Here is a 16,014-nt window from a genome sequence, read left to right as displayed (position 1 = left end):
GATTCCAATATGATTAATTACACCAATCTCTAGTTTAAATGGCCTGTTCTGTACACTTCAATATTCTTTTTCCTTGAAGGTAACTAAGAGAACTGAAGTTCTCATACATGCTGTGACATGACTGAACCTTGAAAACATTATACTACGTGAAATAAGTCAGACACAAAAGGACAAGTACTATATGATCCCACTTACAAGAAATATCTAGACTAGGCTAATAGGTAGAGACAAAGTTTTTGGTGATGAGGAAGAGGAAGCCATAGAAAGTTGCTGCTTTAAGGTGCTGACTTTCTCTTTGGGGTGTTGAAAAACTTTTGGATACGGTGTTGGTCATACAACAGAGTAAATGTAATTCATGCCACTGGATTATATACTTAAGATGGTTATTATGGCAATTTCCTGTTAGGTATATTTTGCCACTGTATATACATTGTAATTAGGAAACTGATCTCAGCATTTTGTCCTCTCATGACTCATTTGTTTCAATAAATGTTTGTGTAATTCTCAACATCTTAGAAGATAATTAAGTTCATTGCAAGAAATTCAACTAAACTGAATGCTGTTCAGAAAAAGGCTGAGGTTTAAGTATAAACAATGCATGTATGTACAGTCTGGAAAGCATTATGTGTTTTTCAGTGAGTTTCTGCCTTAAATTTTTCATACAATTCAGGGGATTATCTGCCCGTCATGTCTAATTATTAACTGGAAACCAGCTGTTGGCAAATGATGGAAAAACAAACACTTTTGAGAACATTGACTTGACATGTTGCTATTGAGCAAACATGTTCCTCTCCCTAAATTGTGCTGTACACGCTTTTACCTATTTCATTAGGCCACTTTGCGGCCAGCTTTGCATTTAAAAAGAAATCTTTTTAAATTAAAGTTTTGGTACTGGAAATATTAAAAGGTCATATATTTTGCTTCTTCTAAGTGATTGTTTACTTCTTTAAAATTTTAGGTGTATATATGCCAAGAATATAAATGAACAGATTCATATAATTATAATATTGATATCAAGGTATTTGTGTATTTAACAAATTATGCCATACAGTATACTTTAATAGACTTTGTGGAAGAAAATAAGTTTAATATACAGAAGTGGGAGAGATGAGAAAGGACATTATCAAACAGGAAATGGCAAGATTAACGCCTCAGAGGTGTGCCTACACAGGAAGAGCAGTTGGAGGGGAAGGAAACAAAGCTGACAAGACATGCTGGGGTCAAGCCACAAACGGCCTAATAGACAAATTATTTGGATTGTATCCATTAAGACAGTTTTAAGAAGGAAAAAGAGCCGCACTGAATTCTAGCAGTGAGTGAGTAGATTAAGTAAGGGTGATTAGAGGCAGAGTGAAATACCTGAGGACCAAAGTTAAGATAATAATAGTGAGAATGCAGAGTAATTTTGGACATGAAATGGGTAGGATGTGGTTTCAACAAAATCATCTTAATGGTGATGCCCCATGATAACAGTGTTCCTGTGCATGATTCTCTAGAAGAGTTAATGATTTTTACATGATTACATACACACAAAAACTAAAGGTAGTTTGTATTTGGAGCTGGATTTAAGGACGTTCTCCATGAAGTCTACACCCTCTCCCTAGGCTTACATTCTTCTTTTGTTCCAGGCTGTCTTCCTTTGCTTCAGTAGTTGCCACCACCCACCATATCCCATGGAATTTTTATGACCTCATAAGTCGTGTTGCTGAGCGTCCAACAGTGTCCTGGTACCAACATTCTTTCTGTGTTGCTAAAGATAAATCCAAAGGCCATTTACCTTTTAAGACATAAAAACAAAAAGTCTCTGAACTTTTATATAAAGAAGGTTTTGGGGGTAGCAAATAATGAGCAAGTTGAAAGTTTATGTAACAAAAAACTTTTCTACAAGTGGAATTCAAATAAAGTAATACCTCTTCTATTTTTTCAGTTAATTGATCTGACCTTCATATGTCTCAATAACAAAGTCTGGAACCTGTCTTTTGAAGCAATCCTTCCCCCCGCCATTAACTATGGATTTTAATGGCCAGTCCTTTTCTGGTAGTAGGCATAAAAGAAATGTTATTCTGATTAGTTCACTGAAATTGCTGTTTCCTACTGCTACATGGAATTGCTGGCTTGAAGTCGGATCGTGCTCACTACTGTGGCTGTGCTTTTACTGGTCTAGGCCCTTGCAAAGCGGCAGTAATTTTTTGAGGGAAATGAACCCATCTGTCTAGGTTACCTAGTATTGCTGTGACAGAAATACCACAGGTGGCATTAACCAGCATAAATATATCTTCACACTATTTAGGAGACTGTAAGTCTGAATTTGGGGTACAGATTTTAGAGGAAGGCTTTCTCTTTTTGTTAGTTCTTGGGGAAGATCCTTGCATCTTCTTAACTTCTGTTTCTCCATTCCTTGGTGACCTTTTGTGTTGTAGCATCTATCTCCCCTCGCCTGTGCCTGCTTGCCTGGCTGCTTGCTCAGTCTGCTTTGTAATCTCAAAAGAGTTTGGCTTAAGATACATTCTATAATTAATACTACTCAATGAACATAGCAGAAGTAACCTATTCCCAAATAGGATCATAAACACATGTATGGGGGGGCACTACTTATTTATTACTGACTGATTAATTATTAATTAGAGCAGATTATAATTTTGCATGCCATAATTCACACATATTCTGATTCAATGCACCTTTTGGAATCCCTACAATGTATCATTGCTTATCCCACTTCCTCCTGATATTTCCTGTTTCCATGCCTTCATTTCTCTTAACTCTGTGAAACTTCCTGGGTAAATGTTGCCTCTTTTGATCTTAATTGATTCGTTATTCTAAAGGTGGAGATGAATTCAGTTCCAGATCTGAAAGGTATGGGCCATAGTCTCAGGGTCCCATCTGTCTCTATTCAACCGGGAAGCCTGATTCGTTGTACGATTTTTAGTTCTGTTCCACCTGGGGGACACATAACACAGGTCCTAGTGCCAAGTTCTCTCAGAGAGACTCTAAATTTGGGCTCCAAAATTACATTATTGGCTTTTTGAAGACTTTGACTGTGGATTATAACAAATTATGGATTACACTGTGAAGAATACAAATTCCAAAACAATTGTGCTCATGCAGAACTTGTAGGCTATCCCTCAAGTAGAACAAGAGGATACTGCATGGTTTAAAATCAGAAAAGTGTGCAACACTTTACTTACTCAATCTCTAGGTTGAATAAATAATCTGAAACACTTGACGGAAAAAGAATCATGCATCCTCAGGATTGGAGGAAGACTCTAACAGCCTGGTATATGTAGATGACACAACTAAGCTTGCCGAAGTAAAGAAGACGTGAAGCACTTATGAAGATCAAAGCCTTCAGTGTAGATTACTTCAATGAAAACAAAATAAAAATTCCTCAAAACTGGGCCAACACGATACTGGGAATGTGGAGGGAAGGTGGGGTAGAAAGGGTGAATCAATTACAAGGATCTACATATATATAACCCCCTCCCTGGGGAATGGACAACAGAAAAGTGGGTGAAGGGAGACATCGGGCAGGGTAAGACATGACAAAATAATAATAATTTGTAAGTTATCAAGGGTTCATGAGGGAGGGGGCAACAGGAAGGGAGGGGAAAAACGAGGAGCTGATAACCAAGGGCTCAAGTAGAAAGCAAATGTTTTGAGAATGATGATGGCAACAAATGTACAAATATGTTTGACACTATGTATGTATGTATGGATTGTGATAAGAGTTGTATGAGCCCCCAATATAAGAACAAGAAAAGAAAAAAATCATAAGAAACGCAGGACAATTGTAATTCAACTATTGAGAATATAAGAAATTAAGGTGAAAGGAACTGTAAGTAAATGGGGCTTCATAATAGACCATTGTACTTGGTTGCTTTAAATACCTTCTTCTTAGGGATTGATACAAATGTAGGATTCAGTATTAAATCCAGAAGTCGGAATTAAGTGGCTAGTCAAGGCTAAGACGATAAAAAGTAGAGAGTGAAATATGTACAGTGATGTTTTCCCAGTTAGTATTGTGCAGGGGTTCTCAATGTATAGTCCTAGGTCAGCTATATCCGCATAACCTGGGAATTGGTTGTTTCTGTGGTGAAGTGCCTCTGGGTTAGGTCTGATTCAATTAGAAATGCATATTTTTAGGGTCAACTCTGACCAAAGCAACCCACTGTCACTTTATTGATTCTGACTTATGGTAACCCAACATAGGATTTTCAAGGCTGTAAATCATTATAGGAGCAGATAGCCTCAACTTTCTCCCACAGACAGGATGGTAGATTTTGAGCCACTGACCATGTAATTAGCAGTTCAATGCTTATCAGTCAGCACCATCAGAACAGGCTCAACTCTAGACCTATTCAATCAGAAACCCTAGAATAGGGTCCAGCAATTTTGTTAAAATAACAGACCTTCTAAATAATTTTGATGCATGTTGAAATTTGACAACCATCAATCTAGTAGAAAATGTTGCCCACAAAACCTAAGGTGAACTAAATATGCAGAAGAAAACCAGAACTAATAATGAATAGACTTGTCTTGGACATTCCATCCTCTTTCTTTGTTTGTATGAGGATTATATTAGTGAAACACATTTAGCAGTTATTGTATAATACAGAGTTTTAGAAAAATAGATTTTTTTCATTGAGGCAAATACATGTGTTTGCTCTTCAGAGAGCACTTACACTTTAGAAGAAAATCCTGAGGATTAGTATCATACAGAGTTGATTGGCCATCATTGACCAGTGATTAAATATCTCATTAGCCCACTGAAAATGAGTATGTGTTTCTAAATTATGACATAAAATATCAAGATTAAGTATATGGAAAGTGTTAAATGAAGTACAGTGAAAGTCAATATTATACTCAGAAGTTATTGTAAGTTAATAAAGGTAGCATACATAGACTTTTGGAGCCAGATGATATTTTTTGACTGCTTGCCATGTGTCAGGCACTGTGCTAGACTTTGGGAATGTAGCAGTGGGAAAATAGATACAATTTCATAGAACCACTGTTCTAGATGGACATAGATAATGAAACAAAAGGTCAGGTAGTATGTGAGAGGGGTTATCCTTTTAGGTAGCATGGCTAGCTAAGGCCTTGGTAAGAATAACACTTGAGTAAAGGTCAAAAGGGAAGTAGGGAGCTTGCTAATGCCTTTCCTAGCGAGGTTCTTGCCAATACAGAGAATAAGTACAGAGGATATTTTTAAAACAGTTTATTGGCACTTCATCCACATATACAATTTAATAGTTCAACCCTATCAAGAATAGTTATACAATATTTACTACAGTCAATTGTAGAACATTTTCTTTTTTCCTGTAGAGTCCCTTTTGCAGGAACATGTGTAATGTGGCTGAGAAACAGCAACTTCACATGGCTGAAGTGGTATAAATTGGGGCATGTGTTAGGGCAGCAGTAGATAAAGCAAAATATACACATTGATATTAAGAATATGATTCTTTCAACTTATCTATATTTAATTTTTTACAGAAAAATAAAGCTAAAGCAACTAAGATATTATGATATTAGTTCAGGGATAGATAAGTAAATATAATAGAAAAGAGCACAGAAGCAACCTGTGTGCGTAAAGATTTGTAACGTATGACATAGGAGGTAATAAAGCTTAGGAGCAAAAGGTGAACTTGTCAATAAATTATACTAGAGCTATAAGGGAGAAAGGAAGTTGGACTTCTTAATTTTTACCATATGTAAAAATAAATTTCAAAACTTAAATGTGAAAAGTCAACCCATAATTTTTTTTGGAAAGCATCGTAACGACCTTGGGGTAAGGAAGGATTTCTAAAGCAACAACATTAATATCAACATTCACATAGTTTTTAATATGTACCAGACATTATTCCAAGTGCTTAATATATATTTACTATGTTCGTGTGCACAGCGAACTAGAAATGTTGTTGTGAGGTGCCATTCCGTGGGCTCCGACCCATAGCAACCCCGTGCACCACGGAAAGAAGCACTGCCCAGATGTGCACCGTCCTCCCCATTGTTCCTGTGTGGAGCCATTGTTGCAGCCACTATGTCAGTCCACCTCAGTTTCCTTGCCCCTCTCTACTTTACCAAGACTAGAAATACTAAGTATTATTTTCTCCATTTTACAAAATGAGGGAAAAGAGGCACCAAGTATTCCACGTGAGGGCATAGGCTGATATACACATAAGGGAGAGAGCCAGAATTTGATCACAGGCTTCAGAGTTCATGCTCTTACTTGACTAAACTATGCCCCCCCAAAAAAAAACTTGTAGAAGGAAATATTGATAAATTCAGTAATATAAAATAAAGAACTTCTGATTATCAAATGATTTTACAGAGTAAAGAGACAAGTCACACACTGGGAGTCATTGCAGTACATGAAACTGATCAAAGGTTGGTTGTCCAGAAATACATTAAAAAAACTTCTACAAAATGTCAAAATACATAGGTAGAGTGTATAGGTGAGTCTCCTCAAATGGCAAAGAAACATATTCAGGTAAAGAACTATATGTTAATTTGATTGCATTATGGAACTCCCATCAAACGACTTTTCCCAGCATGGGTCTAGTGGAGGAAGATACTGACTAATAGGATTTGCCTGTTAGTAATTGTGAACAGGATTCCCTGCATGCCATCCTGCTGACTATAAAATGAGCCCTCTGAGAAGCAGGGGATGTGAGCTCATCACCAGCAAAAGCCTTGAGTGGAGCTAGCGTCTGGTTTAGTCTGCCTGACCTTCAGATTTTGGACTGACACATCATACATTTGCTCAAACTTTCGAGAGTATCTGGTAGGACACTGCAGATTAGCAGAACACAGAAACGTGAGGGAAATATTCAAGGGAGGAGTGGGGTGGGAAATTAGAGCAGACTAGCATTTTAGAAGAGTTGGACTACTGGGATGTCTTCAATCTCCAATTACCTGGAACTTGTTATTAATTCTTACAAGAGAAAGTATTACTAAGTTGGTATAAGAGTGTGGATTTTTCTTTAAATCTATCTACTTCTGTATGAATGATGTATCATGATTTTAAGATGAAAATTTAAAAAGCGTTTAAGATTATCTTAATAAAGCTGTTCAACAACAACTGCAAGGAAACTGGTCAGAATAGGGTCTTTTACAAAGAGTGCTAGATACAGAGAACCTGGAGCTCCAAACCCTAGAATTGTGTTGTATTAAGATTGATATGAGTAGTCTCTCTCTCTCTCTCTCTCTTAGCAAGTATTATTATTTTAAAATACCATTCATCAAAGGAACCATTTGAATAACTAGCAATTGAGCCAGTTAAGGTTGATGACAACCTTAAGAATGAGAGAAGAAAATACTGCAGTAGAAGGCAGAAGACCTAGCTTTTAGTTTTGACTGTGACCTTAGTCACACCTAAGTCTAGTTTGTTCATCAACCAACTGGAAATCTTGAAAATACTAGTATGTTACCATAAATAGATATTATATTATTTAGCAGGCATGTAAACATATAAAAGGAGCCCTGGTGGCATAGTGTGTTACCTGTGGGCTGTTAACTAGCTACAAGGTCAACAACCTTTCTATGGGGAGAAAGATGAAGCTTTCTGCTCCTGTAGAGATTACAGCCTCCGGAAACCCAAAAGGGCAGTCTACTTTGTTCTTTAGGGTCACTGTGGGTTGGAGTGAACTCATGACAAGTGAGTTTGGTTTGGCTTTAATATATAAATTTAGCTAATCCTCACAATCTTGTGAAACAGGAATTCTTTTTTTTTTTTTTGAACCAGGAATTCTTATCGTTCAAATGTGAAAACTTGTCTAATAATTCAAGAGCTAGCAAATGGTAAAATAGAGTCTTAACAATATTATGAATTATTAGAACTAAATTAAATGATGCATATAGAAATACTGCACTACACACTTTATCTATAACCCCACAGTAGGAGATCAGTAAACATTCAGAGTGCTTCCTAACCACTGCACCCTTGTCAGCTTCAGAGCTCTACGGCTCAGGGCTTGTTCAGGCCTGTCACCATCAGTGTCTTTGAGTTAAGCACATTCTTGTTTGTTGATCTGGAAAGTAAGCCACCACATGTGTAATTTCTGTGAGAGAATGAGTTCTAAATTCCAGGCGTTAAAAGTTAATTTTTGAAACACAGTACATTATACAAATCAGATATTGATAATTCCTCTTTCATAAATAAACCTTTTCAATGGTTACAAAAGAATACAAATGTTAATATTTCAAGCATACTCAAATCTTGAGTGTTTTGTTTCTACAATTTTTGTTTTTGAATGTGGAACAGAGTAAGTTCTCATAAAATCTAGAATCTTTCACTCAGACTGGATGACTCCAATGCTATTGCCGTATAATCAGCTTTCAACCTTAAATTGAAACTATCCTCTGAAATCAACTTTCAACCAAACAAAGCCAAAATCAAATCAACTGACCTCAAGTTAACTGACATTAAGGTGATTCTGAGGATCCTGTAGGACCAAGTAGAATCGCTTCCTTGGGTTTTCAAGTTGTAAATCTTCACGAGAGCGGAAAGTGTCATCTTTCTTCCAAGGAGCGGCTGGTGGTTTTGGACTGCTGAGTCCAGTACATCGCCTACGATGCCACTAAAGCACCGTAATAGTTTCGCTTAATTCTCAAAGAATGTCTGCCTTGAGTATTGTACTGCTTTAAGGAATGATCTTGATGGGGTCAAATTGATCATAGCAATTTCAAAGGTTAGATAAGAAGACGTTTAGAAGGCAATGAGTTTATTGTAGTGGGGGAGAAAAAGGCTAGCAAGAATGGTTGCGCACTTGAATATAATCAATGTCACCGAATTGTACATGTAGAAAATTGTTAAATTAATAAATGTTTTCCTTCATTTTAACCAAGAAGTAAAAATTAGTTTTGAAATACAGAAATCTCTATCAAATAATGGAGTACTGTATATACTCGAGTATAAACCAACCTGAATATCAGCCGAGGCACCTAATTTTACCTCAAAAACTGCATTAAAAATGTGCTGAAAAACTCGGCTTATGCTTAAGTATATATGGTAACTGTTTGGGTTTGAAAATTCTTGTGTTATATTTCTTCCATTAAAATAAAAGAAAGGTATGTTTCTGTTTAGGGAAATGGAAACACTTGAAAATGGATGTGGTGATAGTTGAACAACATGGTGACTGTGCTTAATATCACTGACCTGTACACTTAAAGATAATAAAAATGGCACACCGTTGTTTCATAAAATTTACAATAGTTTTAAAATTTATCAATACACATTTGAAAATGGAAATAACAACAACAGCAACAAAGGCATCAAGAACTAAGTCCTCTAAATCAATCAGTCTTGTGACTCTGAAACTCTGAAAATAGGATACTTTTTTATTTTTATTTTTGCCTTAAGTTTTACATTTTTTTTCTTTTCAGATAAAATTTAAATTTTGATTTTGGTAAGATCAGTTTTCAGAAAATACTTTTCCACTTAGGCAATATCCTTCGAGGCACTAAGTATGGATTCTCTCTAAGCATATTTTAGACTATTTGCCCTCAAAATTAAAAGGAATGTTTAACATAATAGCCCAATGTTTCCAACAATAAAGCCACCCTTTTTCCCCCCAGAAAAAGGACTGTACTCATTGCATAATGGTCCTATCCATGACTGTAGAAAGACAGAGGACCACTAAATTCAGATGGTGTTTTGCCAAAATCTCCAATTACTGAGTTTCCTTCACAAAAAAAGGGAGAGATTACTTTTTGTTACACTTAAAAAACCATGACCCATATATGAGATCAAGAATTAGTAATAACTTTTCATTTAGTTTATTTTCATTTATCAAAACTTTCCCTAGTTAGAAAATGATTTTAGTTACTTTTTAATAATTATATCTTCCATATTGAGAGAGCTTATACTCTGCAATTTTCTGTTGACTTGACATTTCAGCTTTCATTTTATGTAGTACTTTCACTGTCTTCTTAGACCAAATAATTTTCAGTTGCTTTTTGGAAGAAATACTGGGCTTTCGACTCCTGTAAACAGTTACAATCTGGGAAACCCATAGAGCAGTGCTTTCAACCTTCCTAATGCCGCAACCCTTTAATACATTTCCTCATGTTGTGGTGACCCCCCAGCCATAAAACTATTTTCGTTGCTACTTCATAACTTATTGTGCTACTGTGATGAATCCGGCTACCCCTGTGAAAGGGTCTTCAACCCCCAAAGGGGTCACGACCTATAGGTTGAGAACCGCTGTCATAGGGGGTAACTATGAGTCAGCATTGACTCTATGGCAGTGAGTTTGGTTTTTGGCTTTTTTTGTTTCTTCTTAAAGGAAGAAGAAGAAAATTGAAGTATTTAAATATTACTTTCTTTCCATATCCTTTTCTCTTCATGCCAGAGTATCAACATGTAAACTCTCTGCGGAAGGGGGACAGGGAAAAGCAAAGCTCCTGAATGATCACAAATAAATCATTTCCCCTTAAGTGGGAGAATGTCTCATAGTTACTCTGTGATTGCTTCAGTTAAAGTTGATAATATGGTATCCAAAGGTATATTTACACTCATAATTTTTATCTTAAGTATCTTAGGAAGAAAGTAGTGTTTTTGTTCACAGTTTAGGAAAAATATAAATTAGCTAGTTAGTACAAAAGCTGGCTCATTTGTAAAAGGAATCCAATTTCCAGCACATAAAGGATTATTGTGAGAATAAAAGGTCTTAATTTAAAGAATTAAATGTAGGATTTTGCAAATCCTTTCCCTTGTAAATTTTGACATTTTCTTTTCATGGGTTTATAATGTGTTCTTTTTTCCTAGCCACACTTTTCCTCCAAACTAGTTACTACTCTGTCCATTTTTGCCATCTTTCTAGATTTGTTAACAGAGTTATATATAAAAGTAAGTAACTTAAGTGTCTTCTCCGGCTTTGTTTACTGGGCACTCTTCTTTCATCAGCATCATCTTCATAGTTACTTTCATTTTTAAATATGCACATATGCTGAGCATCATGTTAAGTGCCCTGTATATGCAATTTTTAATTCTCACAGTAATCTTACTAATGTAGGGAAATTGTCTTCCTTTTACAAATGAGAATACTGGAGCTGGGGGTGGGTGGGGAAGGACTTTATCTCAGCTAGTCACTTTTTTTCCATATACTCTGATACCTCCCTTCCTGTAGTCCACCCTTTTCTCCCTAATCAATGTGATTATAAAATAATGGAAATTCTGAATAGTCTCCCCTCACTCTTCCAAAACAGAACAAAACCTTTTAGATCTGTGGAACATTACAAATATGTGCCAGATCTTGAGATCATACACTATTGAAGTCACTTCTGAAAAATTAGTAACTATTCATGTTGGAAAGTATATTTTTATTTATATATATTTTAACAGATAATTTTTAAAAGTTAAAATTTTATAATATGAATGTGATTTATAAATGTGATCAGTTATATAAGGAAGTATTGCTTATGCATCCTTTGTAAATTATTCTATTCTGTTCTTACATAATTTTCTATGCTGCAGTAGTATTTTTTCCAATAGTATTTAATAGTAATTTATGACCGAGTGAGGCTAAGTGAGAAACTTTTATCTTAAGTTCTTTGGTAGTTGACCTCAATAGCATAAATTTCTGACTCCTCCTCAAACCCCGATCTGTTTCCTAGTTCTTCATATGTAGAGCTGTGGGTCTTTGGTTCTTTTATTTCTAACCTATGGATTTTTAGAAGCACAAATAGTCTGTTAACTGAACTTTTTGTTTCTTGCCTTCATTACATTCATGTCATTGACCTTTGCTTCAAAAGCATTTGGCAGTCCTTAATAGAGAGAGAGCTGAAAGGGGGTGTTGTAAAGACTTTATTCTGTAACAGAAGTCACACAGGCAAATCTTTATGTTTGCTGAGTGATTTAATTCTTGAACATGCAGAACTTGGCCGGGGGCCATGAGTAACATGGTAGAAAGCACTAGAAAGCCTTATAACCAAACTTCCCCACATCATTCTGTATTCTTTTTTTTTAAGAGAAAAATTCATCCTTTCCTGTTATTTTAAAAATCTACTCAGGAAAAAGTGGTCTGGTATCTACAGTAGTTAACAACTTTATCATGACTTTTAAAACTACCTGTGGTTTTTGTTTTTTGTTTTTTTAATCTGCAATTAAGGAACGACTTCATCAGAGATAAAAATGTCCGCTTAAATAAGTTCCAGAGCAGAATTTGGAGAGGAAAGCCCAGTGACAGTAATAACATCTACTTTGTGAACACTGGCTCTATGAGAACACTGGTTTGGAGATATTAAGTGGTGATTGTGTATTCTATAGAAATACTTTTGCTTGTTGATGGTGGCTTGGCTAAACAGGTTTTAGAAGTAATCAGGAAATCTAGTGTCTATAGAGGAATGAAGAGCAAGATTTTTAAAACATTAGAAATTGATTAGTAAAATATTACTAATTTGAAGGTATATTACATATTTGAAGGTATATTAGTATCATTTGTACTTTTCTGGTAGCATAAACCCAAACCTATTCCAACTCATGGTGACCTATAAGACTGGGAAGAACTGCCCCGGTGGGGTTCTGAGACTGTAAGTAATTCTTTCTGGAAGAGGAAGCCTCATCTTTCTCTTGAGGAGTGGCTGGTGGTTTTGAACTGCTGTTAGCAGCCCAACGAATAACTAACCCATTTCACCATGAGGGTTCCCTATAAGGACTCATTGTTAGGATCGAATCTTTAACAATAAATAAATTGTAAGGCATTTCTACTTTAAATTGTTTCTAACCAAAATCTGCTAAGAATGAAGTCTAAAATGTTGAGGTCTAGAATGAACATATAATTATGGAAACAAGGGAAAATACTTGAACTGTTCTAAGTACTCGAGTGATTAGTCTTGCCTTTCATCTTCTGTTATCCCTTCTTGTACTTAACTTTAAAATATAGTTTGTGTATTTATTACCCATTTATTACAGTGAACCAGACATTCTACTAGTTTCAGAAACTACCAGGATGGCTAAAATATGTCCCTGGACTCAGAAAAGTTCCTCGGCCTGCTGTATGACATGAGCACTGGTAGTTATAGTACACTATCCCTGTGCTTGGGCTACGTCTTAAGAATAACAAGAAAATTCCGCAATGTGGGCTTAACCACGTGTCTCATTGTCTGCATAGAGAAATAAGACTTACAGATATGAAAGAATAGAGAACAGACCATAATTAAGATAAAAATGTGTAGATAGTATAGAAATGTGACATCAGGAAACCAGAAGGTCACTGTCCACCAGTATGGGAAAAATAGTAGAGATGATACTTGAAAGCAGGAACATTATTTCCAAGGCGACAGGAGGAAAGACATTCTATTTCGAATTCTATTTATTGTGAAAGCTTACAGAGTACATTAAGTACATTCGTTTCCTATCCAACAAGCTCAACACATTTGGTTTCGTGACATCAGTTGCAATCCTCAAGTGTAGTAGCACTTTCTCTACGTGGCTCTGGGTTCCCTGTTTCCACTGGTTTTTCGTACCTTTTGGACTTTGTTTTTGAGAAGATGTCCTTTGGGTCTCTTCTGGTGGTTGATTGTTCTGAGGAGCACTTTCCTCTCGGGTGTTACTGTTCACTTTATAGGCCTGTCTGTTGTTTGGCTTGAAGATGATCCTAGAGGTAGGTGGGTTCAGTTCCAAGTTTGAAGGGTGGCTAAAGGGCACGATGTGATGGGTTCCACCAGTCTCTATCAGACCAGAAAGTCTGATTGTTTTTATGATTTTGAATTTTATTCTGCAGTTTCCTTCTACTCTTTCAGGACCTTCTATTGCAATCTCAATCCGAGCAGGCAATAGCGGTAGACAGACACCATCTGATTCTTCTGCATATAAGCGAGTGGGCACTATTTGTGTGATCCATTAATCCTTTGTACTAATTGCCACCTTAAGCCTTTGGTTTTCCTCACTCTTCTTTGCTCTGCACAGGTTGAGACCAATTGTTGCATCTTAGATACCACCATCTTTAATACCAGCATTAAAGACCCCAATCACTACTCAAAAGTAGGACATAGAGCATTGTCTTTATGGACCTAGTTGTCTCCTGACTACTCTGATCCTAAGCCCCCAAGCCCAGCAACTCAAATGAGAGGAAAATATTCTAAGAGAAATGATTGTAAAAATATTGAAAAATATTCTAATAGAAATGGTTGTTGAAGTAACGATATCAAGAGACCAGAATTTGGCAGAAATTGGGGTTATATTGGATATGACTTAGTGACAAAAGAGAGAAGGAAAAGAATGGAAAATGATACTAATTTCAATAATTGAAGAGAATTTGTATTATAGATATAATGTATATAAGAAAACAGATTAATAGGAAGAGATGGGATACTAAATAAAATAATTTTCTTATTCTAAGTTTCTTTTTAGGTTAACAGTCTTGAATTTTAAGGTGGATTTAATTCAGAAAGATCTAGAGCAGTGGTTCTCAACCTTCCTAATGCCACAACCCTTTAATACAGTTCCTCATGTTGTGGTGACCCCAAACCATAAAATTATTTTTGTTGCTACTTCATAACTGTAATTTTGCTGCTGTTATGAATCAGGCCACCCCTGTGAAAGGGTTGTTCGACCCCCAAAGGGGTCGTGATATACAAGTTGAGAATCACTGATCTAGAGGTTCTCACTATAGTTATATTTACTTAGTTATAAATTCAAACTTTATTACCAGAAATATGATAGCAATACAATCTGTAGACAAAGGAGTTCCCAGGATACAAAGGAGTGTATTAACTTTTCAGCATCTAAACAGATACTAAATGGATCTACATTCATTAAGATCTTGATCCTCATATTCTTCAGGCAGAAGTTAGGTTGGGTGAAGGGGTAAGTGATGTTTCTTCTTTTCTTCAGATTGGACAAGGTGGATGACAGTGAAACGGTGGGTAAAAACTGGAATGAGAAATGGCAGTGGTACCAGTTTATACCGTAGTGCTTGTTAAACAAAGAATTCTAAGTATTGGGGACCTTCTCTCCATAACATCTTTATAATTTATCTTAAACTACCTAGTTGCAGATTATTAAGCAGTCACAAATTACTAGTATTAGTACCATGTTGACTGAATTTATATAGCTGTGTTACTTTTTAGTTTCTATTTCAGTATGAATAATACTCTTAATTCTTTTAATAACTATTCTTTTAATAACCATTTGCTGCATTAAGATCATCTATGATGGAATTTTAGGCAATACAACTTTCAAATGGATTTACCTTTGTTCGCCTTTGCTTTTATTTACAGTTCTGGGAAATGCCAGTGCAAAATAGGTATCATCGGCTCTACCTGCAATCAATGCCAGGATGGGTATTATGGCTTCAGTAAGAATGGCTGCTTGCCCTGCAGATGCAGTAATCGTTCTGCCAGCTGTGATGCCCTTACAGGTACCCATTTTGAAATGCAATTAGTCTCTTTTTCTCGTTATTTTGAATTTCTTCAGGTACAAGTTGATTATTCTAAAATAGTTAGGGTCTTTCTCTTTTACATCTTTTAAGTAAGATGTCACTGGTCACACAAAAAAGAAAAAGGGTAAAAATAAGATGTCATTGTTTACAGCAAGCCAAACTCCTGTGATAACTCTGGGGAGAAAACCACAAACAAACACAAGTTTAAAAGTCATATTTTTGGAGAGTTTTGGAAGAAATTAGAACTTGATGGACTAAAACTACAGAAAGGGTAGATCTCTTTCTAGGGGAGCCATTTTCTTGCTGGGGGATATTTGCGAATTCTGGACACAGATTGAGAAGCATATTTGGTTCATCCAAAGGAAGTTTACTAGGAAAGAGATACAAGAAGATGCTAGAACAGTTGTTTGAGGCTTGCCTGATAGGCTGGAAATGAGGAGATTCAAGCCCAGGCCAGTTTTACCACAGGTTGTTAGCTGACGGTATAGGAAGTTAATGGACTATGCCAAATAGGTAGGGAGAAATCTTTCAGTCTTCTGGTATTTAAGAGACAAAATGCCTTTGGAGAGATAGGACCTGCAACATACAACTATCTCTATCTCATTGCCAAATTCTGCAGGTCTATAGCATGAGACAC

At 36.1% G+C, this 16,014-nt stretch overlaps 1 protein-coding gene across 1 annotated transcript in view; it reads left to right on the top strand.

Moving 5' to 3' along the window:
• Positions 1 to 16,014, top strand: part of MEGF9 (multiple EGF like domains 9) — a 106,543-nt gene that overhangs the window by 74,791 nt on the left and 15,738 nt on the right. The window contains exon 3 of the mRNA XM_004712555.2: positions 15,217 to 15,356. Within this exon, the coding sequence (XP_004712612.1) occupies positions 15,217 to 15,356 (140 nt within the window). The remainder of the gene's footprint in view (positions 1 to 15,216; positions 15,357 to 16,014) is intronic.

The sequence above is a fragment of the Echinops telfairi genome, unplaced genomic scaffold, assembly GCF_000313985.2.
Source record: "Echinops telfairi isolate 266 unplaced genomic scaffold, ASM31398v2 ScPeMD7_7410;HRSCAF=8448, whole genome shotgun sequence".
Taxonomy (NCBI): Eukaryota; Metazoa; Chordata; class Mammalia; order Afrosoricida; family Tenrecidae; genus Echinops; species Echinops telfairi.
Note: the sequence above shows the minus strand (reverse complement) of the source record. Positions and strands in the feature narration are given on the sequence as shown.